The 23,097-nt window shown below is 45.1% G+C and overlaps 1 protein-coding gene across 10 annotated transcripts in view; it reads right to left on the reverse strand.

Moving 5' to 3' along the window:
- Window positions 1-23,097, reverse strand: part of TENM4 (teneurin transmembrane protein 4) — a 668,032-nt gene that overhangs the window by 22,858 nt on the left and 622,077 nt on the right. For all 10 annotated transcript variants that reach the window (XM_082218946.1, XM_082218945.1, XM_082218951.1 and 7 more), the window contains 3 exons: window positions 20,272-21,149; window positions 12,452-12,624; window positions 1,820-2,055 (listed from right to left, as the gene is read on the reverse strand). In XM_082218946.1, the coding sequence (XP_082075072.1) occupies window positions 1,820-2,055; window positions 12,452-12,624; window positions 20,272-21,149 (1,287 nt within the window). The remainder of the gene's footprint in view (window positions 1-1,819; window positions 2,056-12,451; window positions 12,625-20,271; window positions 21,150-23,097) is intronic.

Consider the following 23,097-nt stretch of genomic DNA (forward strand, 5'->3'; position numbering starts at 1 on the left):
GCCCATTGAAGGATTAGCGCTATTAGCGCTATTAGCGGCTTTTAGCGGCTTATCTGCTGATCGGATCAGCTGATAAGCGGCTTAGCGGCTTAGAAAAAGGGGGGAGGGAATGAAAAAAACCCAGCAGGAACTCGCCAGACATTTTCGTCTTGCGAAGCAAGCCCATAGGAGATTCGTTTTGCGAAGCACCTCCAAAACGGAAAACCCTTTCGTCTAGTGGGTTTTCCGTCTTGCGAGGCATTCGTCTTGCGGGGCACCACTGTATAAGGTGTGGGAGCGTGTGATTGCTTTTAATTTCCCTGAGTTTCTATTTTAATTTATTGTTGCGTGACTTATGCGTTTGCTAGCCTGGGCTACCTTGGAAGGAAGGGAAAGATACAAGTTTGATAAACAAATGGCCCCTTGTAATAAGAGCTCATATCCCGGGCATAATGAGCCACAATTGCAAGGCAAAAATCATACGACCACTGTGGAAATTTCAGCACCAAATATGTGGAGTGTAGCAAGCTCTCTGCAGCGTGACTGTACACCGTGTGAAAGGTTGTAAGGGCAAGGTTAGGACACTCTACTTAGCCAAGCCGCAGCTTAACAGTTGGCAAGGTAATCTCCGTAGTGCTGCTGGGATCTATGGTGCAATCTGTCATTGTGACAACCACCTTTGCTGTCTCCCCACCAGAATCCCAAAGACAGGCCTCTCGTTTTAAGCATGTCCCAGGTTAAATAACCAAAGTGAATGTATCAGACTGCAAAGACACCAGTCTGCGCAACCTAAGCAATGGGCCGTTTTTGCACAGCTATTTGCGGAAGTTTGCATTTGTGCGAAGATTGTGGCATTATCTGGAGCGGTGTAGTATAGCAAGTTTTTTCGACCCAAGGGTGTGTGTGTGTCCGGCGAGTGACTGCTGGCTATGGATTTTTAATGCTGCTGAAGAGCAGGGCAGATCAATCTGTAATAGCCATAGGACCAATTAGAGGTCTAGAATGTTACGACAGCTAGAGGGCCATTGAAAGGTGCTGGCCTGCGAGGTGCTGTAAGAGGATGCAGACACTGATCAGTGGGCTAGGGGAACCAGGAGAAGGATGGAGTCCGTGAACAAGGCACAAGATGCAAACTCGTGTGTGTGTGTGTGTGTGTGTGTGTGTCTGTCTCCTTTTGTGTGACTCCAAAGGTTCTCCTGGTCCTAATGATACAGTCTGTCCAAGTAAGAATCCTTATTTGGACACAAACATCTTGTGTTCTACAGCGGACGCTCGGGTTGCAAAAGTGATCTGTGTGGGATGCACATTCGCAACCCGCGTCTGTGCACGCGCGGGTTGCAATTTGATGTTTCTGCATATGTGCAAAGTGCGATTTAGCACTTCTGTGCATGTGTGACCGCCGAAACCTGGAAGTAACCCGTCCCGGTACTTCCGGGTTTTGGCGGTCCGTCACCCGAAAAAATGCAACCTGAAGCGTCTGTAACCTGAGGTGTGACTGTATAGGAAGGATGCTCAGCAATGTAGCTCTAGGGCAAATGGTACCCGGGGAAGCCAATAATTTTTTTGGGGGGGGCCTCCAAGAGAGTGGGGCCCTAAGCTATAGCTTGTTTAGCTTATGTGTAAATACAACACTGGGCCAGTCGCACTGCCTCTCAACCTAACCTACCTTAAGGGGTTGTTGTGTGGGGACTAAAGGGGAAACTATGTATGTATGCCACCTTGAGCTTGTTGGGCTGGAAACGCAACAAATAAGTAAGCATCAATACCAGTTTCTTATTCCTCATGGTGGTAAAGGTGACGTTGGGGAATGAACCTACAATGCACAGCTTTTCCCACTCACCCTCAGCCTGCGCCCGAAGACGGTGATCTGACCCCTGGCCTGCTCTTTGCGCTGCCTCCACTCAACCAGGTTGAGACCATTGTCAATGGGGAGGGTGACATTCCTCTTCCCCACCGTAGGGTTAACTGTGCCGGCCAGAAGATGAGGCTCAGTCTGCAGGGCCACCTCCATGCCGTTAGCCAGGATGAGCCGCAGGGAGCCATCTGCGCCAATGTAATAGCTGTTTCGCACCTGATCTGTAAGAAAGAGGATGGGGAGGAGAGCGAGTGATCCAGAGGGCTGAAACTCAGCTGCTGAAGTCATGTAAATAATAATAATAATAATAATAATAATAATAATAATAATAATAATAATTATTTATACCCTGCCCTCCCCAGCCAGAGCTGGGCTCAGGGCGGCTAACACCAATAAAATCACAGTAAAAACATAATAGGGGAAAAAGAGAGGGGGGGGGGAAACAACCAATTTAAAATACAGGTTAAAATGCAACTTAAAATGCAGCCTCATTTTAAAGTAGCTGATAAATCAAGACCATAAGGGGAGGGAAACATAAGGGTCAGACCGAGTCCAAACCAAAGGCCAGGCGGAACAGCTCTGTCTTGCAGGCCCTGCGGAAAGATGTCAAGTCCCGCAGGGCCCTGGTCTCTTGTGACAGAGCGTTCCACCAAGTCGGGGCCAGTGCTGAAAAGGCCCCGGCCCTAGTTGAAACCAATCTAACCTCCTTGAGGCTCAGGACCTCCAAAGTGTTGTTATTTGTGGACCTTAAGGTCCTCCGCGGGGCATACTAGGAGAGGCGGTCCCGTAGGTACGTGGGTCCTAGGCTGCATAGGGATTTAAAGGTCAAAACCATGAAGTTTAAACCAGGGAAGAAGAAGAATTGGGCTGTAGGCTCAGTGGCAGAGCAGCTGCTATTCTGGTTTAATCCCTTGCACCTCAAGGTTGGGTTGGGAAGAAACCTCCACCTGGGGATACGGATAAGGTCCATTATCTGACTGTTGACTCAGGACACTAAACTGTGCTTTTCTATTTAATTTTCACTTTCTTCTGTGTATATTGTAATGTTCTCTTGCTGTTATGGCCATTGGCTGAGGCAAATAAAGTTTCTATTCTATTCTAAACCACCGGAGACTTCGGAGAGCTGATGCCTGTCAGCGTAGACCAGGGTTTCCCAAACGTGGGTCTCCAGTTATCGGATCGCCATCATCTCTAGCTAGCCATCTCTAGATGAACCATATCCTGACTCAGTATAAGATATTGTTACAAGAGCTCATGGGGTTCCAGGCAGGCATTCGCCCAAGTTCTGTGTTCCTTTGGGGAACTGAAGACACGGCAGAAACTGTCGTTGCTTTAAGAAATATGCTTTATTCACCTATTTGCACCTTCAGCCTGCATGGAGAGAGTCCAGATCTTACAACATGGTCATTTCAAGAGGGGCTACTGCAGTGCAGCCCTGAAGTCAAAAGCATCTCTCCCAGCCAGCCTTCAGCCAGCCTGCCCAAGATGAATCTAAATCTTTCTTTTTTCTTCTTCTTCCCAGTAAAGGTAAAGGGGCCCCTGACCATTAGGTTCAGTCGTGTCCGACTCTGGGGTTGCGGCGCTCATCTCGCTTTATTGGCCAAGGGAGCCGGCGTACAGCTTCCGGGTCATGTGGCCAGCATGACTAAGCCGCTTCTGGAGAACCAGAGCAGCGCACGGAAACGTTGTTTACCTTTCCGCTGGAGCGGTAACTATTTATCTACTTGCACTTTGACGTGCTTTCAAACTGCTAGGTTTGCAGGAGCTGGGACCGAGCAACGTGAGTTCACCCCATCGTGGGGATTCGAACCACCAACCTTCTGATCAGCAAGTCCTAGGCTCTGTGGTTTAACTCACAGCGCCACCCACGTCTCTCTTCTTCCCAGTACACCTTCCTAAAAATTCTCTTTTCCTGTCACCTTACACTCAGCTACCCTGGCAACCTTCCAAACACCCAGTCTCTGTTTACACCTCAGGGCAAAAGAGCAGGACACTCATCTTGCCTTGCCAATAGCTCTCAATGGCCCCATATTGTTTCTTACTGGACCCGAGGCTTGGCCAAGTCATTTTGCATAGGCTAGCTCAAGAATTCCTGTGCAGCACCAATGTGGAAAAAAGAGTAATCTGGGACGCAAGTAAAGCTGTTATGAGAGGGTTCTTGATACAGCAGAATGTATGAAAGAAGAGAACCCAAAATGAGAAGGATAAAATTTTGGAGAAAATAAAGGAAAGTGAAAAAAAATTGAGAGCAAAACCAAAGTCGCAAGAGATTTTGAGAGAAATAAAATTATATCAAGTGCAATATATGAAAATGATGAATCAGGAGATAGAATGGGAAATTAAACAAATGAGACAAAAGACATTCGAGTCGGCTAATAAATGTGGGAAACTGTTGGCCTGGCAAATCAAAAAAAGAGAAAAATTAAATACAGTTACAAATTTAGAAGTGGAAGGAAGGAATATACAGAACCCAGCAGAGATCAGAAATTGTTTCCAGAGGTACTTTAAACAACTATATACACAAGGGCCACAGAAAGAAACTGATGTAGATCGATTTTTGAAAACAAATGGATTACAAAAAATCTCTCAAGAAAATAAATTAATGTTGAATTATAAAATAACTGAACAGGAGATAGAAGGTGCCATTCAGAACATGCAATTGGGTAAATCTCCAGGACCGGATGGATTGACTTCTAGATATTATAGATCCCTAAAAGAATGGTTAAATACAACCTTTGAAAGAGGTCTGTAACGAAATAATGGAGGGGAAAAGGGCACCAGAATCGTGGAAAGAAGCGTATATTACACTTGTACCAAAAACAGAGACTGAAAAGACGCAGCTCAAGACCTACCGCCCTATATCACTGCTTAATGTGGATTACAAATTTTTTGCAGACATTTTGGCTAAAAGACTAAAAAGAGTGCTAGTGGAAGAGATACATAAGGACCAGGCAGGCTTTCTCCCAGGAAGACATCTATCTGATAATGTGAGAAACATAATTAATATTTTAGAAAAAACTACAAGTGAACATAAACACTAAGGCAGTTTTAATCTTCGTGGACGCGGAGAAAGCCTTTGACAACATTTCTTGGATTTTTATGAAAAAAAAACTTACAGGGTATGGGGGTAGGCCAAGGCTTTGAAAATGGTATAAGTGCAATATATTCTGAACAAAAGGCTAAATTGATTGTAAATAATGTGGTGACGGAGGAAGTTAAGATAGAAAAAAGGACACGACAAGGTTGCCCAATCTCCCCATTGCTTTTTATATCGGTCCTGGAGGTTTTGCTGAATATGATAAGAAGGGACCAGTTGGTTAAAGGTATACAGGGCGGAGCCAAACAGTACAAATTGAGAGCATTTGTAGATGACTTAGTATTGACGTTACAGGAGCCAGAATCTAGTACTAAAAGAGTTTTAGAACTGATTTAAGAATTTGGTCAGGTTGCAGGGTTTAAACTGAATAAGTCAAAAACCAATGTTTTAGAGAAAAATTTAACACCAATTGAGAGAGAGAGGTTTCAGAATGAGACAGGTTTAACAGTGGTTAAGAAAGTCAAATACTTGGGGATTAACATGACAGCAAAAAATGGGAATTTATTTAAAGACAACTATGAAAAATGCTGGGTTGAAGTGAAAAAAGATTTAGAAATTTGGTCAAATTTGAAGCTTTCACTGCTAGGCCGTATTGCTGCGATAAAAATGAATGTATTGCCTAGAATGTTGTTTTTGTTTCAAACAATGCAAATTGTGGACAAAATGGACTGTTTCAAGAAGTGGCAGAGAGATATTTCTAGATTTGTCTGGCAGGGCAAGAAGCCTAGAATAAAAATTAAAATACTAACAGATGCAAAGGAAAAAGGTGGATTTGCCCTGCCAGACTTGAAACTTTACTATGAATCAGCAACTTTTTGCTGGTTGAAAGAATGGCTGCTTCTTGAAAACGCAGACATTTTGGATTTAGAAGGTTTTAACAACGTATTTGGATGGCATGCATATTTGTGGTATGATAAGGTCAAAGCGCATAAAGCATTTAAAAACCATATTGTCAGGAAAGCACTGTTTAATGTCTGGATAAGATATAAGGACTTATTGGAAAATAAAACTCCAAGGTGGCTGTCACTGATGGAAGCGAAAGCTCAGAAAAAACTCAATATGGAGGTCAAATGGCCGAAATATTGGGAAATTCTGGAACAAGATGGAGATAGATTGAAATTGCAGAGTTTTGAAAAACTAAAAAACAAAGTGCAAGACTGGCTTCATTATTATCAGATAATGGAGGCATACAATTTGGACAAGAAAATCGGCTTCCAGGTGGAAAAATCAAAATTAGAAACAGAATTGTTAGAACCCAAAACTAAGATTTTGTCAAAGATGTATAACCTGCTGTTGAAATGGAATACTCAGGATGAAACGGTGAAATCTGCTATGATTAAATGGGCACAAGATGTTGGACATAACATAATGATGGCTGACTGGGAACAGTTATGGACCACAGGTATGAAGTTTACGGCATGTAATGCCTTAAGAGAGAATATTATGAAAATGATATACAGGTGGTACATGACCCCAGTCAAGCTTGCAAAAATCTACCATTTGCCCGATAATAAATGTTGGAAATGTAAGGAAACTGAAGGTACATTCTTTCACCTATGGTGGACGTGCCCAAGGATTAAGGCTTTCTGGGAGATGATTTATAATGAATTAAAAAAGGTATTTAAATATACCTTCTTGAAGAAACCAGAGGCCTTTCTTCTGGGCATAGTCGGCCAATCGGTGTTAAAGAAGGACAGAACTTTCTTTATGTATGCTACAACAGCAGCAAGAATACTTATTGCAAAGTATTGGAAGACACAAGATCTACCCACTCTGGAAGAATGGCAGATGAAACTGATGGATTATATGGAATTGGCGGAAATGACTGGCAGAATCCGGGACCAGGGAGAAGAGTCGGTGGAAGAAGATTGGAAGAAATTTAAAGACTATTTACAGAAATATTGTAAAATTAATGAATGTTAGAATGATGTTGGATTGAAGTTAAGGGGTTTCTAGCTGTAATGGTATAAAAGAATATGAAAAAAATTGGATTCTTAACAGGTAAATTTAGGTTACAATATATCAAGATTAAAGATCAGGATAAAATAAGGAGGGAAAGGAATTGCTGAACTAATAAATTGAACTGGAATACAAAAAGGGGAGGTATGAGGAGGTCCGGGAAACAAGTAAATGAAAGATAAGTGATGAAAAGATTGAATTGTTTTTAACTATTTTTATTTTGTATTTTTTCTTTTCTCTTTTTCATTTTGTAACATTGTAAAAACCTTAATAAATATTTATATATATATATAAGAAAAGAATTCCTGTGCAGCTAGTATTTCCCCCTTCACTTCCCAAATCACCAAAATCCTACCATTTCTTAATTTCTACAGTTCTATGACAATATTTTCTAGGGTTCTATAACAATATTTCCCTGTGTTGCTTTTTCATTATTAGAATTAATATGGTAGAATTATTAAGTGCCCAAGCAATTGCTAGTTTCAGGTTATATGACTACAACAGTATTCAAACTGCTTTTCAAACTGTTAGAATTGTCCCAGAGTTATTTATTACCGCTCTTGTGCCTTTAACAAGCTGTAAGACAGGCAGAAAAGACCCTGATGTTGGGAAAGATTGAAGGCACAAGGAGAAGGAGATGACAGAGGACGAGATGGTTGGACAGTGTTCTTGAAGCTACCAGCATGAGTTTGACCAAACTGCGGGAGGCAGTGGAAGACAGGAGTGCCTGGCATGCTCTGGTCCATGGGGTCACGAAGAGTCGGACACGACTAAACGACTAAACAACAACAACAACAACAACAACAACAACAACAAGACAGGCAGAAATCCAGTAGGTGAAGCTATACATTTCTCCATGTTAGAAGGAGCACTCCCTGTTAAATTTCAGCCTCTCATGTTGCTGTTAAAAAGAACAAAGTCTCGCTGCCAGTTCACATGCATTGATGTGTAATTAAGATTTTTTTGCCCCGATATGCATCACTTTACACTTTTTTATTATTTTTTACATTGCATGCATTTGTGATTTTTCCAGGTGAAACTACAGGGTTTGCCTTGCCCAGCCCACCCCGCTCTCCAGTCCTGGAGCTGGTGCTGATTTAGAATGATGTACCTTTATAGCTGTGCCGAGCTGCCGAACACGGAGATGCTTGACCACAAGACAATTATTAGACCCTCACCCCCAGATGCATAAATCTCAGCAAATCAATTAATTCCCCGAAGAGCCCCGAGCAGCAGCTACTGTGGCTTAATTAGACTCATGAGGAGGTGCTAAATTCCCTTCCCAGCGTTTGCCAGACATCTGAACGCTTCTAAAATCCGGCTGGTCCAATTAGAAATGGTCTTGATTTGTCTACATGACAGGGAAACCTATGGGGCTGTAATATAATCCGGAAAGGGCAGGTAACAGTTCTATCTCCTTTGCCAGGCATAACCAATGTGGTCACTTTCAGATTGTTGTTCCTGGACTCCCAGCTCCCATCAACCCTGACCCTCTGGGGCTGATGGGATGGGAAGTCCCAGCGAGATCTGGAGCAGCGGCTCTCAAACTGTGGGTCCCCAGATGTTGTTGGACTACAACGCCCATCATCCCTGAGCTCTGGCCTTGCTAGCTAGGGGTGATGGGAGTTGTAGTTTAACAACATCTGGGGACCCACGGGTTGAGAAAGGCTGATCTGGAGGGTCAAGCGTTTCTCTTCTATCTGGATCACAGCCTTAGCAAAAATCCAAGTACAGTGGTACCTCGGTTTACGAACTTCATCTGTTCCGGAAGTCCATTCTTAAACCGAGGCGGGCTTTCCCTAATGAGGCCTCCCACCGCCAACATTCAGATTCCGTTCTTAGACCAAGGTAAAGTTCTCAAATCAGGACACTATTACCGGTTTTGCGGAGTTTGTAAACAGAATCATTCTTAAACAGGACTGTTCTTAAACTGAGGTACCACTGTATTAAGGGACACGGGTGGCGCTGTGGATTAAACCACAGAGCCTAGGACTTGCCGATCAGAAGGTCGGCAGTTCAAATCCCTGTGACGGGGTGAGCTCCTGTTGCTCGGTCCCTGCTCCTGCCAACCTAGCAGTTCGAAAGCACATCAGAGTGCAAGTAGATAAATAGGTACCGCTCCGGCGGGCGGGTAAACGGCGTTTCTATGCACTGGTTCGCCAGAAGCAGCTGTACGCCGGCTCCCTCGGCCAATAAAGCGAGATGAGCGCCGCAACCCCAGAGTCGGCCACGACTGGACCTAATGGTCAGGGGCCCTTTACCTCTTACCACTGTATTATGCAGAAAATAAATGAGAATATAAACTTAATGTGGTTTTCCAGAGCTGGGCTGTTTGTTTTGCATGAAGTTGTCCTAACCCCATTCCCTGTCCCCGATGACAATCTCTATGCTATGTTAACAGCACCAAGGACACTGGAAGACTTTTGCCTTGTGAGAAGAGCTGGCAAGCAAGGAAGCAGGCTGAACTCCCAACAGAAAACAGCTGCAGTACCACGACAGGCCTGGCAAGGGCTCCGCTCCTTAATTAGGTGCGAGTGCGCGCCAATCAGCAAAGGAAAGCATTAGAAGGCGCCAGGATATGGGGGTCTCATGGTGCTGGGATTACCATGATGAGGTCTGTTTCCTGCTGCATAATCCAGTCTGTGCCGCTCAGTCCTTCCCGGACCTTGCCAATAGCTGCAGAGCGAGATGACGATTCGTTATCTGAACGAATTTGTGTTAATGGCCTGACTTATCTCCGAGACTCTGGGGAAGTTACAGAAATAGTTTCGGCTTTACATTAACGCTCACCCCGGCCCCCGAAAAGGGATTCATACCAGACCTTGAAGCAAGTTCATAGTTGTAGGGTGGAGGAGGTGGAAAGAGGTGGGGGGCTTCCCCCTCCATCCACCGGCACACCCTAGAAAATTGCATACCGTTTAATTCTCCCTTTCCCTTCTGCAGATTCTGTTCGCGTTCCTTTTGGTCAGGGGTCAGTAAACTTTTTAAAGCAGGGGGCCAGTCCACTGTCCCTCAGACTTTGTGGGGAGGCCGGACTATATTTTGAAAATATAAATGAACGAATTCTGATGCCCCACAAATAACCCAGAGATGCATTTCAAATAAAAGCACATACAGTGGTACCTCAGGTTACATATGCTCCAGGTTACAGACTCCGCTAACTCAGAAATAGTGCTTCAGGTTAAGAACTTTGCTTCAGGATGAGAACAGATATTGGGCTCTGGCGGCACGGCAGCAGCAGGAGGCCCCACATTAGCTAAAGTGGTACCTCAGGTTAAGAACAGTTTCAGGTTAAGAACGGATCTCCGGAACGAATTAAGTACTTAACCCGAGGTACCACTGTATTCTATTCATGCAAAAACAGCAGGCAGGACTCATAAATAACCCAGAGATGCATTTTAAATAAAAGGACACATTCTACTCATGTAAAAACATGCTGATTCCTGGACTGACTGATTTAGAAAGTGATTGGGCTGGATCTGGCCCCCGGGCCTTAATTTGCCTACCTATGCTTTCGGTGCTCCTAGCTGAGCACCCCTGCTTAAAATCTGGAGAGTAGAATTGCGGGTGGGCACAGTCAGATACAAATAGGTCCCTTGCCCAATTGATCACTGCACTCTGCACAAAACGGCTCCTGCTGATAACCATCTTATCAGGAGGTCTGTGGCACCATCCCCCTTGGAATTCCCTCTCATCACATATTGAAGGGGAATCATAGAATCATAGAATCATAGAGGTGGAAGAGACCACAAGGGCCATCGAGTCCAACCCCCTGCCAAGCAGGAAACACCATCAGAGCACTCCTGACATATGGTTGTCAAGCCTCTGCTTAAAGACCTCCAAAGGAGGAGACTCCACCACACTCCTTGGCAGCAAATTCCACTGTCAAACAGCTCTTACTGTCAGGAAGTTCTTCCGAATGTTTAGGTGGAATCTTCTTTCTTGTAGTTTGGATCCATTGCTCCGTGTCCGCAATGGACACGGAGCTGCCTTTGTTGTCTTTTCTTTTCTTTTTTTTTTATAAAATTTTTATTAGGGTTTTCAAATTTTTTTTTTAGACAAACACAAAAACATAAACAACCACATACAGACACAACACACACATAACAGGTATAATTTTAAATCCTTAATTTCTTAACCACTTTCCCAGACTTCCCCCACCTCCCCTTCTTGCATCCCTATTCCAATAATTAACTCAGCAAGTTCTTATCCCCAAATTATCCCTTATTAACATTTTACTTAAATCGTCTTAATTAACCAAATTTAAACTTCTAAACCTCATTTTAGTACATAACATTTACCCCTTTGTTGTCTTTTCAGCACCTATTGAGACCTCCCTCTTCCAATAGGTGGCACACCTGAACTTTGATCGAACTATTTTTAACTGCTTTTGTATACGGAATTCTTTTGAAATGTTTTATATGTGGAACTGTTTTTACACTTTCCTTGGTTGTTGTTTTTTGGTTGCAACTGGTATTTTTTTGTTTATAATGAGTGGCGCCTGTCTGTCTCATACCCTCCAACACCTCTCCAATGAAAAGAGGGATGGCCTATTCAATAATAAGGGGCGTGGGGGGCGTTGTGGTCTAAACCACTGAGACTCTGGGGCTTGCCAATCAGAAGGTCGGCGGTTTGAATCCCTGTGGTGGGGTGAGCTCCTGTTGCTCTGTCCCAGCTCCTGCCAACCTAGCAGTTTGAAAGCACTCCAAAAAGTGCTAGTAGATAAATAGGTACCACTCTGGTGGGAAGGTAAATGGCGTTTCTGTGCGCTGCTCTAGTTTCAGTATTCTGTTGCGCCAGAAGCGGCTTAGTCATGCTGGCCACATGACCTGGAAAAACTGACTTGTGGACAAACACTGGCTCCCTCAGCCTGTAAAGTGAGATGAGCGCCGCAACCCTAGAGTAGTCTGCAACTGGGCTTAACTGTCAGGGGTCCTTTACCTTTTTATTCAATAATAATAATAATTACTAATATTTATACCCTATCCATCTGACTGGGCTGCCCAAGCCACTCTGTGCGGCCTCCAACATATAAAAAAACACAACAAAACATTAAAAATAAAAAACCTTCCCTATACAGGGCTGCCTTCAGATGTCTTCTAAAGGTTGTATAGTTACTTATCCCCTTGGCTTGGGGGTCGGATAGCTCCATACCCTCCAATATTTCTCTGATGGAAATAGGGAAATAAGGAAAAGTGGGACATTCCGGGATCAAATCAGAAACCAGGATGGCTTCTGTAAATCCAGGACTGTCCCTGGAAAATAGGGACACTTGGAAGGTCTGCAGAGACTATGGAGGAGTGCACCTTCAGGGGTGAAGTCAAACCATTGGAGAGTTACAGCGCCTGCTGTGGCTGTAGAGACTGAAGAAGAAGAGACATGTTTTGTTGCAGCTGGGGCACATGAAGGCATCCGGTTGTGCAGGTGTACTATAGCGTTGATAATAGGACACTATTGCTGAAACCTGGCTTGGGACCTTTAGGTGAAGGGCAGGGCTGAAGGAGAACAAACCCAAACCAAAAAAACCCAGACAAAGCCCGTCCAGCAGATCTGAAGCTCACCTTGCAAGAGGGTGTAGAAGGCACCTGAGGCTGAGAGGTTGGTTGTTATGGTGACGTCATCCTTGCTGGAGGTCTCAACCTGGACATGCACTGAGCTGTCTGTGTCACTGCGGAAACTGCTGACCTGACCGGTAGGGAAAGTGATGTTGGTGAGCCGGCCAAAACTGTCGTACCTGGAAAGGAAGGAGATGCATGAGTAGCAAACAGAGGAGCAGGAGGCGGAGAGAGACAGAGAGATAGAGAGAGACAGGAACCTCCACCCCAAAGCATTGGGTTTTAACTTGCTGCCATCTGACCTAAGCCTTGCAGTACAAGAAAAAATCTTTTTTTAAAAAAATAATAATAATAGTATCATTGATGCTGCAAACCATCTGAGCAACCTCTTTTTTATTTTTATTTATTTGAGTTCCTGCCTCCGAGAGTGGCACATATTTGCTTCTTTGCTGTTTGCTCACCAGGTAATGACCTCACTTACCATATTTTCCCGTCTATAAGACGCCCCCCATGTATAAGACTCATGTTTAAGAAAATGGGGGGGGGAATGGCCGAGACTATAAGACGCCCCCTAATTTTTTACTTTATTTTTTAGGGGAAAAACCTAGTTTTACACATGTAAAAAAATATGGTATATCCCCAGTAGCTGCTAAAAGGATGCATGCTATTGAGGAAGGTGAATAGCTGGAGCAACTGATGTTCTTTTGACGGTGATTTTTTAATTAGTGGCAGATGAGGTGTAAAATATTCTTGCCCAGAAACAAAAATCTGCTCTGCTATCAAGGAGGATGTGTGAACACAAATTCTGAACAGAGTTTGCTGCCACTGTTCCTCTTGGCCACACAGGAATGCTTCTTTTAACAAACGCTTTGTGCAACTTTTCCTTCCTTCTTCTTATGCCTGCTTTGCCCTGCTGTTCCTAAAGATGTCTTAGGGCTCTCCATAGTGCTTTGCAGTAAAGTTCCTCTCACCCCTGGGCCCCAATTCGCACACGGCTCGACAGGTTAAGTTTTGAATCTGCAGAATTCTCGGCTTGCTTTGATTCAAAACAAAAAATTATGGAAAAATGGGATGGAAGATATATGTTCAAAAATATAGTAAGGGTTCACTACCTATGCTGCCAATCAATTGACGGTGGAGAGAAATTGAGTTGAGAAACAAGATCAAGGGTACATATTGATATAGGAATGTATTAGATAAAATGTAAAGAAACATACGATGATAAGAGTACATTCATATGTAAAAAAAAGAATATACAACGAGATTGACAGGAAGTCCGTAGTGTTGCTACAAATATTATTTTGGAATAGCTTTTTGTCTTTTTTTGTCTTTTCTTTTATTTAGGTATATAAATTTTGTATATAAACTTTGTATACATGTTGGAAATTATATTATAATAAGTCCTATAATGTAATATGACAATGTAAGCATATGTAATATAAGAACGTTAATAAATAAATAAATAGGGGGGAAAAATTATCGGCTTGCGAGAAAGTGGTTTTGATTCAAGGGTTGAGCATGGAAAAATGGCACAAGATGTTCAAATACGCTGTTGGCCTGGGCAGATGAAGCAAAAGCCAAAATGGCTTGAAATCAAAAGGGCTGAGTTAGATGTGTTCTATGAATGAAAGTCCGTAAGTGTGGACATTTCTAGCCTTTAAGGAACTGTTTTTACACATTTTTTTTATAATTAATTGTGACCTATAATCCGAATAGCTTATATCTATGTATATGTAAGGGACGCAGGTGGTGCTGTGGGTTAAACCACAGAGCCTAGGACTTGCCAATCAGAAGGTCGGCAGTTAGAATCCCCATGACGGGGTGAGCTCCCGTTGCTCAGTCCCTGCTCCTGCCAACCTAGCAGTTCGAAAGCACATCAAAGTGCAAGTAGATAAATAGGTACCACTCCGGCGGGAAGGTAAATGGCATTTCTGTACGCTGCTCTGGTTCGCCAGAAGCGGCCACATGACCCGGCAGCTGTACGCCAGCTCCCTCGGCCAATAAAGTGAGATGAGCGCCGCAACCCCGGGGTGGCGCCATCGGCAATGGTGGACTCCCTCTGAACCGGAGGGACCAGCTCCGCGTGAAACGGGTCCTTTCCACTGCGGCGAAGCAGGGCCCTTTCAGAAATCACAGGCAGATGAAGCCTGTGGCTGTGGGACTCGGCGGGCACCCTTAGCGCCCCCCCAACCCACAAAGGAACCCACTAACGGGCTCCGAAGCGAAGAGCGGGAAGTGGCGCGGTGCTGTGAGTCAATTGCTTTTTCCGTGGAGCGAAGCCGCATAGCCGTTGCCGGAGAGCAGTGGCGTAGCGTGGGGGGTGCCAGGGGTGCCGGCCGCACCGGACGCAACATCTGGGGGGGGGCGCGAGTCCAGAGGGAAGGGACAAGTTCCTTCCTCCGCCGGGCTCCCCGCCGCCACCGCCAGCCTTGCGCCCTAGCGCGCGCGCCCCCCGCCGTCGCTGTGGCTGCGCTCCGCTCACTGCTCGCAGGAGGAGCAGCCGCTGCAGCAGCGCCGACGCCGCCACCGACGCCTGGCCGGGCACGGGCAGCCTCTGCACCCTGCCGCCGCCGCCATCCCCTCGGCCCAGCCACAGGCGGCGGCTGCTTCTGCCTCCATCCTCCTCCGGGCAAGCAGCGTTGTTTGCGCGGCAGCGCCAGCGGCAACTCGCAGGTTAGGGGTTGGGGGGGCGCAAATTACTTGCCTTGCCCCGGGTTAGGGGGCGCAAATTACTTGCGTTGCCCCGGGTGCTGACAACTCACGCTACGCCGCTGCCGGAGAGCGCTGCCTTTTTCCTGGGACAATTTGGCATCTAAAATAATCACCCGTGAGTACTTAAAACATTGAACAATTGGACTTCAAATAAGAACTGGCGATTAGAAAGGAATTGGACTTAAAATTCACCTTAATTTGGTACTGAAACGGGAAGGTCTAAACAGGAAGTCAGCCTTCCGTTTCCTTGTAGTTAGAAGAAAGCAAAGATAACGTACACTAGAGCTTAGAAAATCACTTTTAAAGGATCGGTTTTCACCATTTAAAATCGTTGAACCCCCCTTCGGTAGCAGGAGAAGAAGGGGGATCTTTCTTCGACTGTTTAAACCTGCAGGAGGGAGTTTAAAGTAATTTTCCACCGTCCTGACCCTGGAGCGGGGTGTCAGAATTAACGTTTTGAAGCTCATTGACCAGAGATAAGGGTTTTTGACAGATAGTTAAAAGAACATTGTGATTCCATTGTTTCCTTTCGGCTCTTGTAAAAATGTTTTAAGAATTAGGTAAAAAGGTAATGGTTATGAGAAGTTGGTAAAAAAATAAGATTTAAGTCTTAAGTTTTAAGGTATTTTATAAGATAAGATGAAAATAGAGTAAGGTAATGTAATGACAGAATATTATGAATTATGGAAAGGATTTGCTGCAACAATTATTAATTAAGATACAAGAGATGGGAGGAGGAGGAGGTCGTGGAAAGAAGGTAATGAAAGTGGAGAATTTGAAAATGATGGTTTTCTTTTTCCTTTTTCTGTTTTTGTCTTTTTTCTTTGTAACTTTAATAAAAATTCTTTTTTCAATAAATATCATTTTAAAAAAAAACACAAAGTGGCTGGGGCAACCCAGTCAGATGGGTGGGATAAAAATAACAAAATTATTATTAATTATTATCATAACTGATTTGTCTGATTGTGTGATACCCTAGAATCATAGAATTGGAAGGGACAACGAGGTCCATCTACTCCAACCCCCCACAATGAAGGAATCCTTTTGCCCAACGTGGGGCTCAAACTCACAACCCTGAGATTATAAGTCTCGTGCTCTACCAACTGAGCTAACCTGCAGGCTTGATTATACTAACCACCCCTCTTCATACTTCAGGAGTCCCCTAAACAGAAACGAATCAAGTTTCTCCTTTCTGTAACATCCTTTTTCTGTTACAGGTAGGTAGTTGTGTTGGTCTGCTGTAGTCGAAACAAAATAAAAAAAAAAATTCTTCCAGTAGCACCTTAGAGACCAACTGAGTTTGTCATTGGTATGAGCTTTTGTGCGCATGCACACTTCTTCAGATACAAATTTATCTTTTTTTCTGTGTGCCCTTTTGTTAAGTGACGAAACCCAAGGGAGCTGCAAGTTGGGGCAGCCTACAGAAAACCCCTGAAAAGAGCGTCCAGAAGACCCGTTCAGCAACTGCATCGTTAAAATCAAAACAGACAAACCAAAAGCACCACCATTCCCCCAAAACATCTGTTCTGAAAACTGGGTAAAACGCATGGGTGTCAACGTATTGCGATCTCTGCTCATTTCCACCTCTGTGAAGGCACATAATTCGGTTTGAAAAGGCAGCCTAGGAAAATGAGATTACAGGGAACTAGGCAGAGGGCCTTCTCAGTGGTGGCGCCTGCCCTGTGGAACGCCCTCTCAGCAGATGTCAAGGCAATGAACAACTATTTTACCTTTAAAAGACAACTGAAGGTGGCCCTGTTTAGGGAAGTTTTAATGTCTGACACTGTATTGTTTTTAATATTCAGCTGGAAGCCACCCAGAGTGGCTGGGGAAACCTAGCCAGATGGGCAGGGTATAAATAATAAATTATTATTTGAATTATGGTGCTGGAGAAGACTCTTGAGAGTCCCATGGACTGCAAGAAGATCAAACGTCTCCATTCTGAAGGAAATCAGCCCTGAGGGCTCACTGAAAGGACAGATCCTGAAGCTGAGGCTCCAATACTTTGGCCACCTCATGAGAAGAGAAGACTCCCTGGAAAAGACCCTGATGTTGGGAAAGATGGAGGGCACAAGGAGAAGGGGAAGACAGAGGATGAGATGGTTGGACAGTGTTCTCGAAGCTTCCAGCATGAGTTTGACCAAACTGAGGGAGGCAGTGGAAGACAGGAGTGCCTGGCGTGCTCTGGTCCATGGGGTCACAAAGAGTTGGACATGACTAAACGACTGAACAACAACAACGTTGTTGTTGTTGTTGTTGTTGTTGTTGTTGTTGTTGTTGTTGTTATTATTATTATTATCTGTAGGGAGACAGTAATAGTGCCACTGTATTCTGCTCTGGTCAGACCTCACCTGGAGTACTGTGTCCAGTTCTGGGCACCACAGTTCAAGAAGGACACTGACAAACTGGAACGTGTCCAGAGGAGGGCAACCAAAATGGTCAAAGGCCTGGAAACAATGCCTTATGAGGAACGGCTAAGGAAGCTGGGCATGTTTAGCCTGGAGAAGAGGAGGTTAAGGGGTGATATGATAGCCATGTTCAAATATATAAAAGGATGTCACATAGAGGAGGGAGAAAGGTTGTTTTCTGCTGCTCCAGAGAAGCGGACACGGAGCAATGGATCCAAACTACAAGAAAGAAGATTCCACCTAAACATTAGGAAGAACTTCGTGACAGCAAGAGCTGTTTGACAGTGGAATTTGCTGCCAAGGAGTGTGGTGGAGTCTCCTACTTTGGAGGTCTTTAAGCAGAGGCTTGAGAACCATATGTCAGGAGTGCTCTGATGGTGTTTCCTGCTTGGCAGGGGGTTGGACTCGATGGCCCTTGTGGTCTCTTCCAACTCTGTGATTCTATGATTCTATGAAATCCTCGCAAGTCAATTCATTCCACGGCTAAGCTGGCTGGGCCCTGTTTCCACAGTCCAAAGGATTCAGAAGTTAGGCTGGTCTCCATCAAACCCTAATGTTCTCATGTTCATTTAACGCTCCGACTTGCACCGTGACGCAGGGAAGCTCCGAGCAGCCGGCGCCGGCAATGAATTCATCACCCCCCCTAATGTAACCTGCCGCTGTCCGACCGAGCTACCCCAGCCTTTACAATCACGGTGGCAATTATGAGGCTGACAAAAGAAACCAGGGCCATCCGTCCCCAAATGGAAACACATTTAGCCGTGGTTCACTGCACAGAATTAATGCAGTATTCGCTGCTTATGAGACCTAATTGTTTGCTTGTGAACATCCGACACCGTCATTTGTCACATTACTGGTGTGGAAAGGAGGCAGTTGGTTCCAGAAATGCCTGCTCAGAAGCTCCCCCCCCCCCAGGTCCTCTGCTTTCGGCAACCTTTGGCAGCTAAATCATCGGTGGGAAACGAGTCACCTTGAAATACTGCTACGTTCGGTGACTAGGAAACAGAAATAGCATCAGTTTCTTTTTTTCTAGACACGGGGGTTTGGGAGAAAGGGAAAAGGGGCCATATCCTCCAATTTCAACTGCTAAACTTTTAGTCACTGGCAGTGCTGCAGGCCTTGGAAAATGGGATGAGGTTCAAAATGCAATTTTCAGTGGAACAAATCTCCTCTTGCATGTTGGATCAGCCCAGGCTTCTTGGGAGTTTAGGACAGCTTGGCATGGGTTTGCTACTGCCCCTGCCCTTGTCCTAAACCTCTCAGGCTTGCACTGGGGCCTCCATTAGGCCTCAGATTGTGCTGTACTGAGGGCACTGGCTCCTGGGCTCTGAGGCAATGTGGCAACCCTATACACACACACACACACACACACACACACACACACACACACCTCGGGTTGAAGTAGCTTCGGGATGAATATATTCGGTTGCGCTCCGCGGCGACCTGGAAGTAACGGAGCACATTACTTCCGGGTTTTGCCGCTCGTGCATGCGCAGATGCTCAAAATGAATTCACGCGCATGCACGGAAGTGGTGAAATGCAACCCACGCAAGCGCAGGCGCGTCTTACGTTTACTTCAGGATGTGAACGTGGCTCCGGAACGGATCCCATTCGTATCCAGAGATACCACTGTATATATATTTAGGGGGCCGAGCCCCCAATGCTCAGAGGGCACCCTGCGCAAAGTCCCGCCCCCCTCGGTCCTCCAGAAAAGGTGGTGCCTCTGTGCTGGTTTCAGCAAGGGGAGGAGTTGGGGGAGAACTCCATGCCCTGAAGTAAGTTCCAGGGGGTAAAATTAAATCCATAATTTGTTCATGGGAATTCACTGCTGGAAGATATGGCGACGGTCATTGGACTTGATGGCTTCAGAAGGGGATTAGAGGGCAAATTCATCGAGGACGGAGAGGTGGTCTAACAGCAGCCATTAGCTTTGATAGCCACCTGAGCAGACTTTATTTGGATGAATACAATGATAATTGATAATATATCAGGCTACTGACAATTACAGTCGTACCTTGGTTCTCGAACCGAATGCATTCCGGGAGTCCGTTAAACTCCCAGAACCATTTGAAAAACAAAGCGTGGCTTCTGATTGGCTGCAGGAGCGTCCTGCAGCCAAATGGAAGCTGCGCCGGATATCTGGCTTCCGGAAATGGTTCGAAAACTGCAACTTCCAGCTTTCGATCATTTGGGAACCGATTTGTTCGGGAGACAAGGCGTTCGGTTCCAAGGTACGAGTGTATATGTGTTTTAGGATAATAAGAATATGCACATCTGTATATTAATGTATGGTAATGTAGTGGTATTTTTTTCATTCTCGCTCACTTTTTTCTTACTCTGTCTTGTTATAAATGAAATTCATCATCATCACCATCATTATTATTAAAGCTTTGGTAGCTATCTGGAACTTCCACATCCCAAAAAGACAGTGTGCCACTGTTTACTGTTGTGGGATGGCAACAATGGAAGAGGCCTATTATGTTCATAGTGTTCTGTGGGTCCCTCAAGAGTATCTGCTTGGCCACTGGACTACACAGGCCTTTGGTCTGATTCAGAGAAGCTCTTCCTATCTCCTTAATGTTGGTCATGGTTTTACTGTACGTGTGGCGACTGTTGGATGACGCCATGGCCTTTGATTGGTGCAATAAATTATGGCAATATTCTTAACACGATCTGGGATTCTGTTACGCCCAACAAAATACTCACTCATAAAACGTCGTCCACCCGTTTTCATTGCTCTTGGTGGCTAGGAGGCCCGAAATGCCGTGATAGGTCATCATGGCCACCTCGTGCCCCTGGGCTGTCACGCTCTTCAGGGCGCTGTTGGTGCCAATGGTCAGCCAGTAGACCTGCCCGTCCGGTACCACCAGCCAGAGCGGCATCCCGGTGGAATCCCTCCGGATGTTGACCAGGTTTCCATTGTTGTCGGTGATCAGGGTGATGTCCCCGTCTCCGGTGTAGGTGAAGTTGTAGAGGTAATCTCCGGTGGGGAGGCTCTGGGTGAAGAGGTGTTTGCCGCTGGTGTCAAACAAGTAGAGCTCTTGGTCGATGGGCGAGGACAACTCGTACAAGTTCTGCGTGTTGAGGAACGGCTTGTTCTTCCGGATGAAACGGATCCGGATGTTCCCGAGGTCAGCCACGTACAGCTCCCCGTCCGCGCACACCGCCAGGGAGGAAGGGGCGTTGAGCTTGGCGTCCTTTGCGTAGCCGTCGTCGCCGGAAAAGCAATCGCAGCTGACGTCGTTTTTGCAGTCGCAGCCGCTCGGGGCGCCGGCCACCAGAGAGATTTCCCCGTTGGTGGTGACCTGCCTGATGCGGTTGATCTTCTTCTCGTCCGTCTCCGTGATGTACAGGACGCCGCTGTGAGAAACAGCCAGAGCTGTGGCCGATTCCAAAGTAGCATGGATGGCCACCTTACTGAGAAGGAAGTAGTCAATGCCCGGAACCTGGCAATGCATTGGTCTCCCTGCCAGGATGCGCACTTGGTGGTTTTCGGAAATCTGCAGTACCACGTTGTTGTCGAGGACGTACAGAGAATTGTCCATCGGGTTGACCGCCAGGTCCGTAGGCCACTCCAGGCGGACCTAACAGAACGGAAAGAAGCAGAAACGGATCTTAGGACCACCACCATTCGTGTTAACATTGCAAGAATAGTGTCTTGGTTTATATGTGGGTTACGCAAGAATAAATGGATTGTTATTGTATCATATATCTGTCACGAGGGTGCCGTTCAACAGCTCACTGGGCTAACTGCCCGGTGAGATCTGAGACGTGGAGAGCGTCTTTCAGTTCTTTTATTTATCAACATGCTGGACTATGCCAAGATGGCAAAATCAACCAGGAGACTCAGGAATCAAGAATATAAGGACTTTAAAAAAGAATGGGGAAAACTAATAATCTACCTAAGAGAACATTGTAAGCAAATTAAAACGTTAGCTGGACTTAAGAATCACTTGTAAAGCGACGAGGTTTAGGCATAACTTATAGTAATGAGAATTATGGAGAATATATTGATATGTAGATTGGTAAAAAAATTGTTACTAGGATCCATGTTAAAGGGGGGGGGAAGTCACGAGATTCAGAAAATCTCATGGATTGATTTTATAAAGAATTTTGTTATTACTCTGTATATATAAAAGCCAATTAAAAATTATTTCAAACAACAACAGAAATACACAGATACATGGAATGTACTCCCCCTTTCTTGAGCTGTTGCTCCAAGTGTCCGCTTCTCCCCCCTGGCAGTTACTTCCTAGCTCCTAGACCCTCCTGCTGTTTATGGTGGCCAGCAAGGAAACATTTCTGGTTCTAGGACAGGCATAGGCAAACTCGGCCCTTCAGATTAGGCTTCTTCAACCTCGGCCCTCCAGATGTTTTGAGACTACAATTCCCATCATCCCTGACCACTGGTCCTGCTATCTAGGGATGATGGGAGTTGTAGGGCCGAGGTTGAGGAAGCCTGCTCCAGATGTTTTGGGACTACAACTCCCATCATCCCTAGCTAGGTTTGAGCTTCCCTGCCACTTTCCCCGCAAAAACCTGAATTGACATTTACTCTGATTCATCCCTAGCTAACAGGACCAATGGTCAGGGATGATGAGAGTTGTAGTCTCAAAACATCTGGAGGGCCAAGTAATACTGTAATATTGTTATGACATAAGAGACAAATGACAGCAAAGGGAGAGAGAACAAAATCTCCATGGAAATGTATCTGTGTATCTGAAGAAGTGTGCATGCACACGAAAGCTTATACCAAGAACTACTTAGTTGGTCTTTAAGGTGCTACAGGAAGGAATTTTTTTATTTTGACTATGGCAGACCAACACGGCTACCCATCTGTAATTGGATCCATGGAAAGCAGGATGCGGTCGACAAAACAAAAAAACTAAATTATGTACTAGGGTGTACACGTGGAATTTTTTAAATTAGAATGTTTTTTAAAATAAAATAAAATGGATTTTTTAAAAATTAGATGCATCACTTACTAAAGGGACTCTGTTCTACATTGTGACTTGAAACACAATGTAGAACAGCATAAGAGAAACGGGTTTGGGAACTGGGTCCTTATACTAAGATTCTGATAGGTCCTGATTGTAGCCCTTTAAACCCAAACTGCCACACTCTTAAATTCGAAGCACATCCTGCAATTATAGAGAAGGGCTCATTGTGGCTCAGGATCCCTGGCAAATGAAGCATGAAGCCATGTATCATTTCAGCTCAGGATCCAGGGATTCTCACCACGAGAGTGGCTAAATGTCCAGAGCGAAAAGCAGATATTGATTTAAATGCACCCCCCCCATCATGGCCAAAGAGAAGAACGGACAAGAACCATGGGCAAAAAAAATAAGATGACTGTTTTGGCTCAGCCCTAATCAAGAGATGGTTGTGTTTTAGTTCGCGACACGTTTTAGAAAATGCAAATTGGATAAGATCCGCCTTTAAATATGAACCGAGCTGAATCCGTCCCTCCAGCCTGGCTCTAATTAGGTGACATCTCCTTATCTTCTGGCCCTGAACGGCAGCAGCTTCCCA

This window comes from Podarcis vaucheri (genome assembly GCF_965113315.1).
Source record: "Podarcis vaucheri genome assembly, chromosome: 4".
Taxonomy (NCBI): Eukaryota; Metazoa; Chordata; class Lepidosauria; order Squamata; family Lacertidae; genus Podarcis; species Podarcis vaucheri.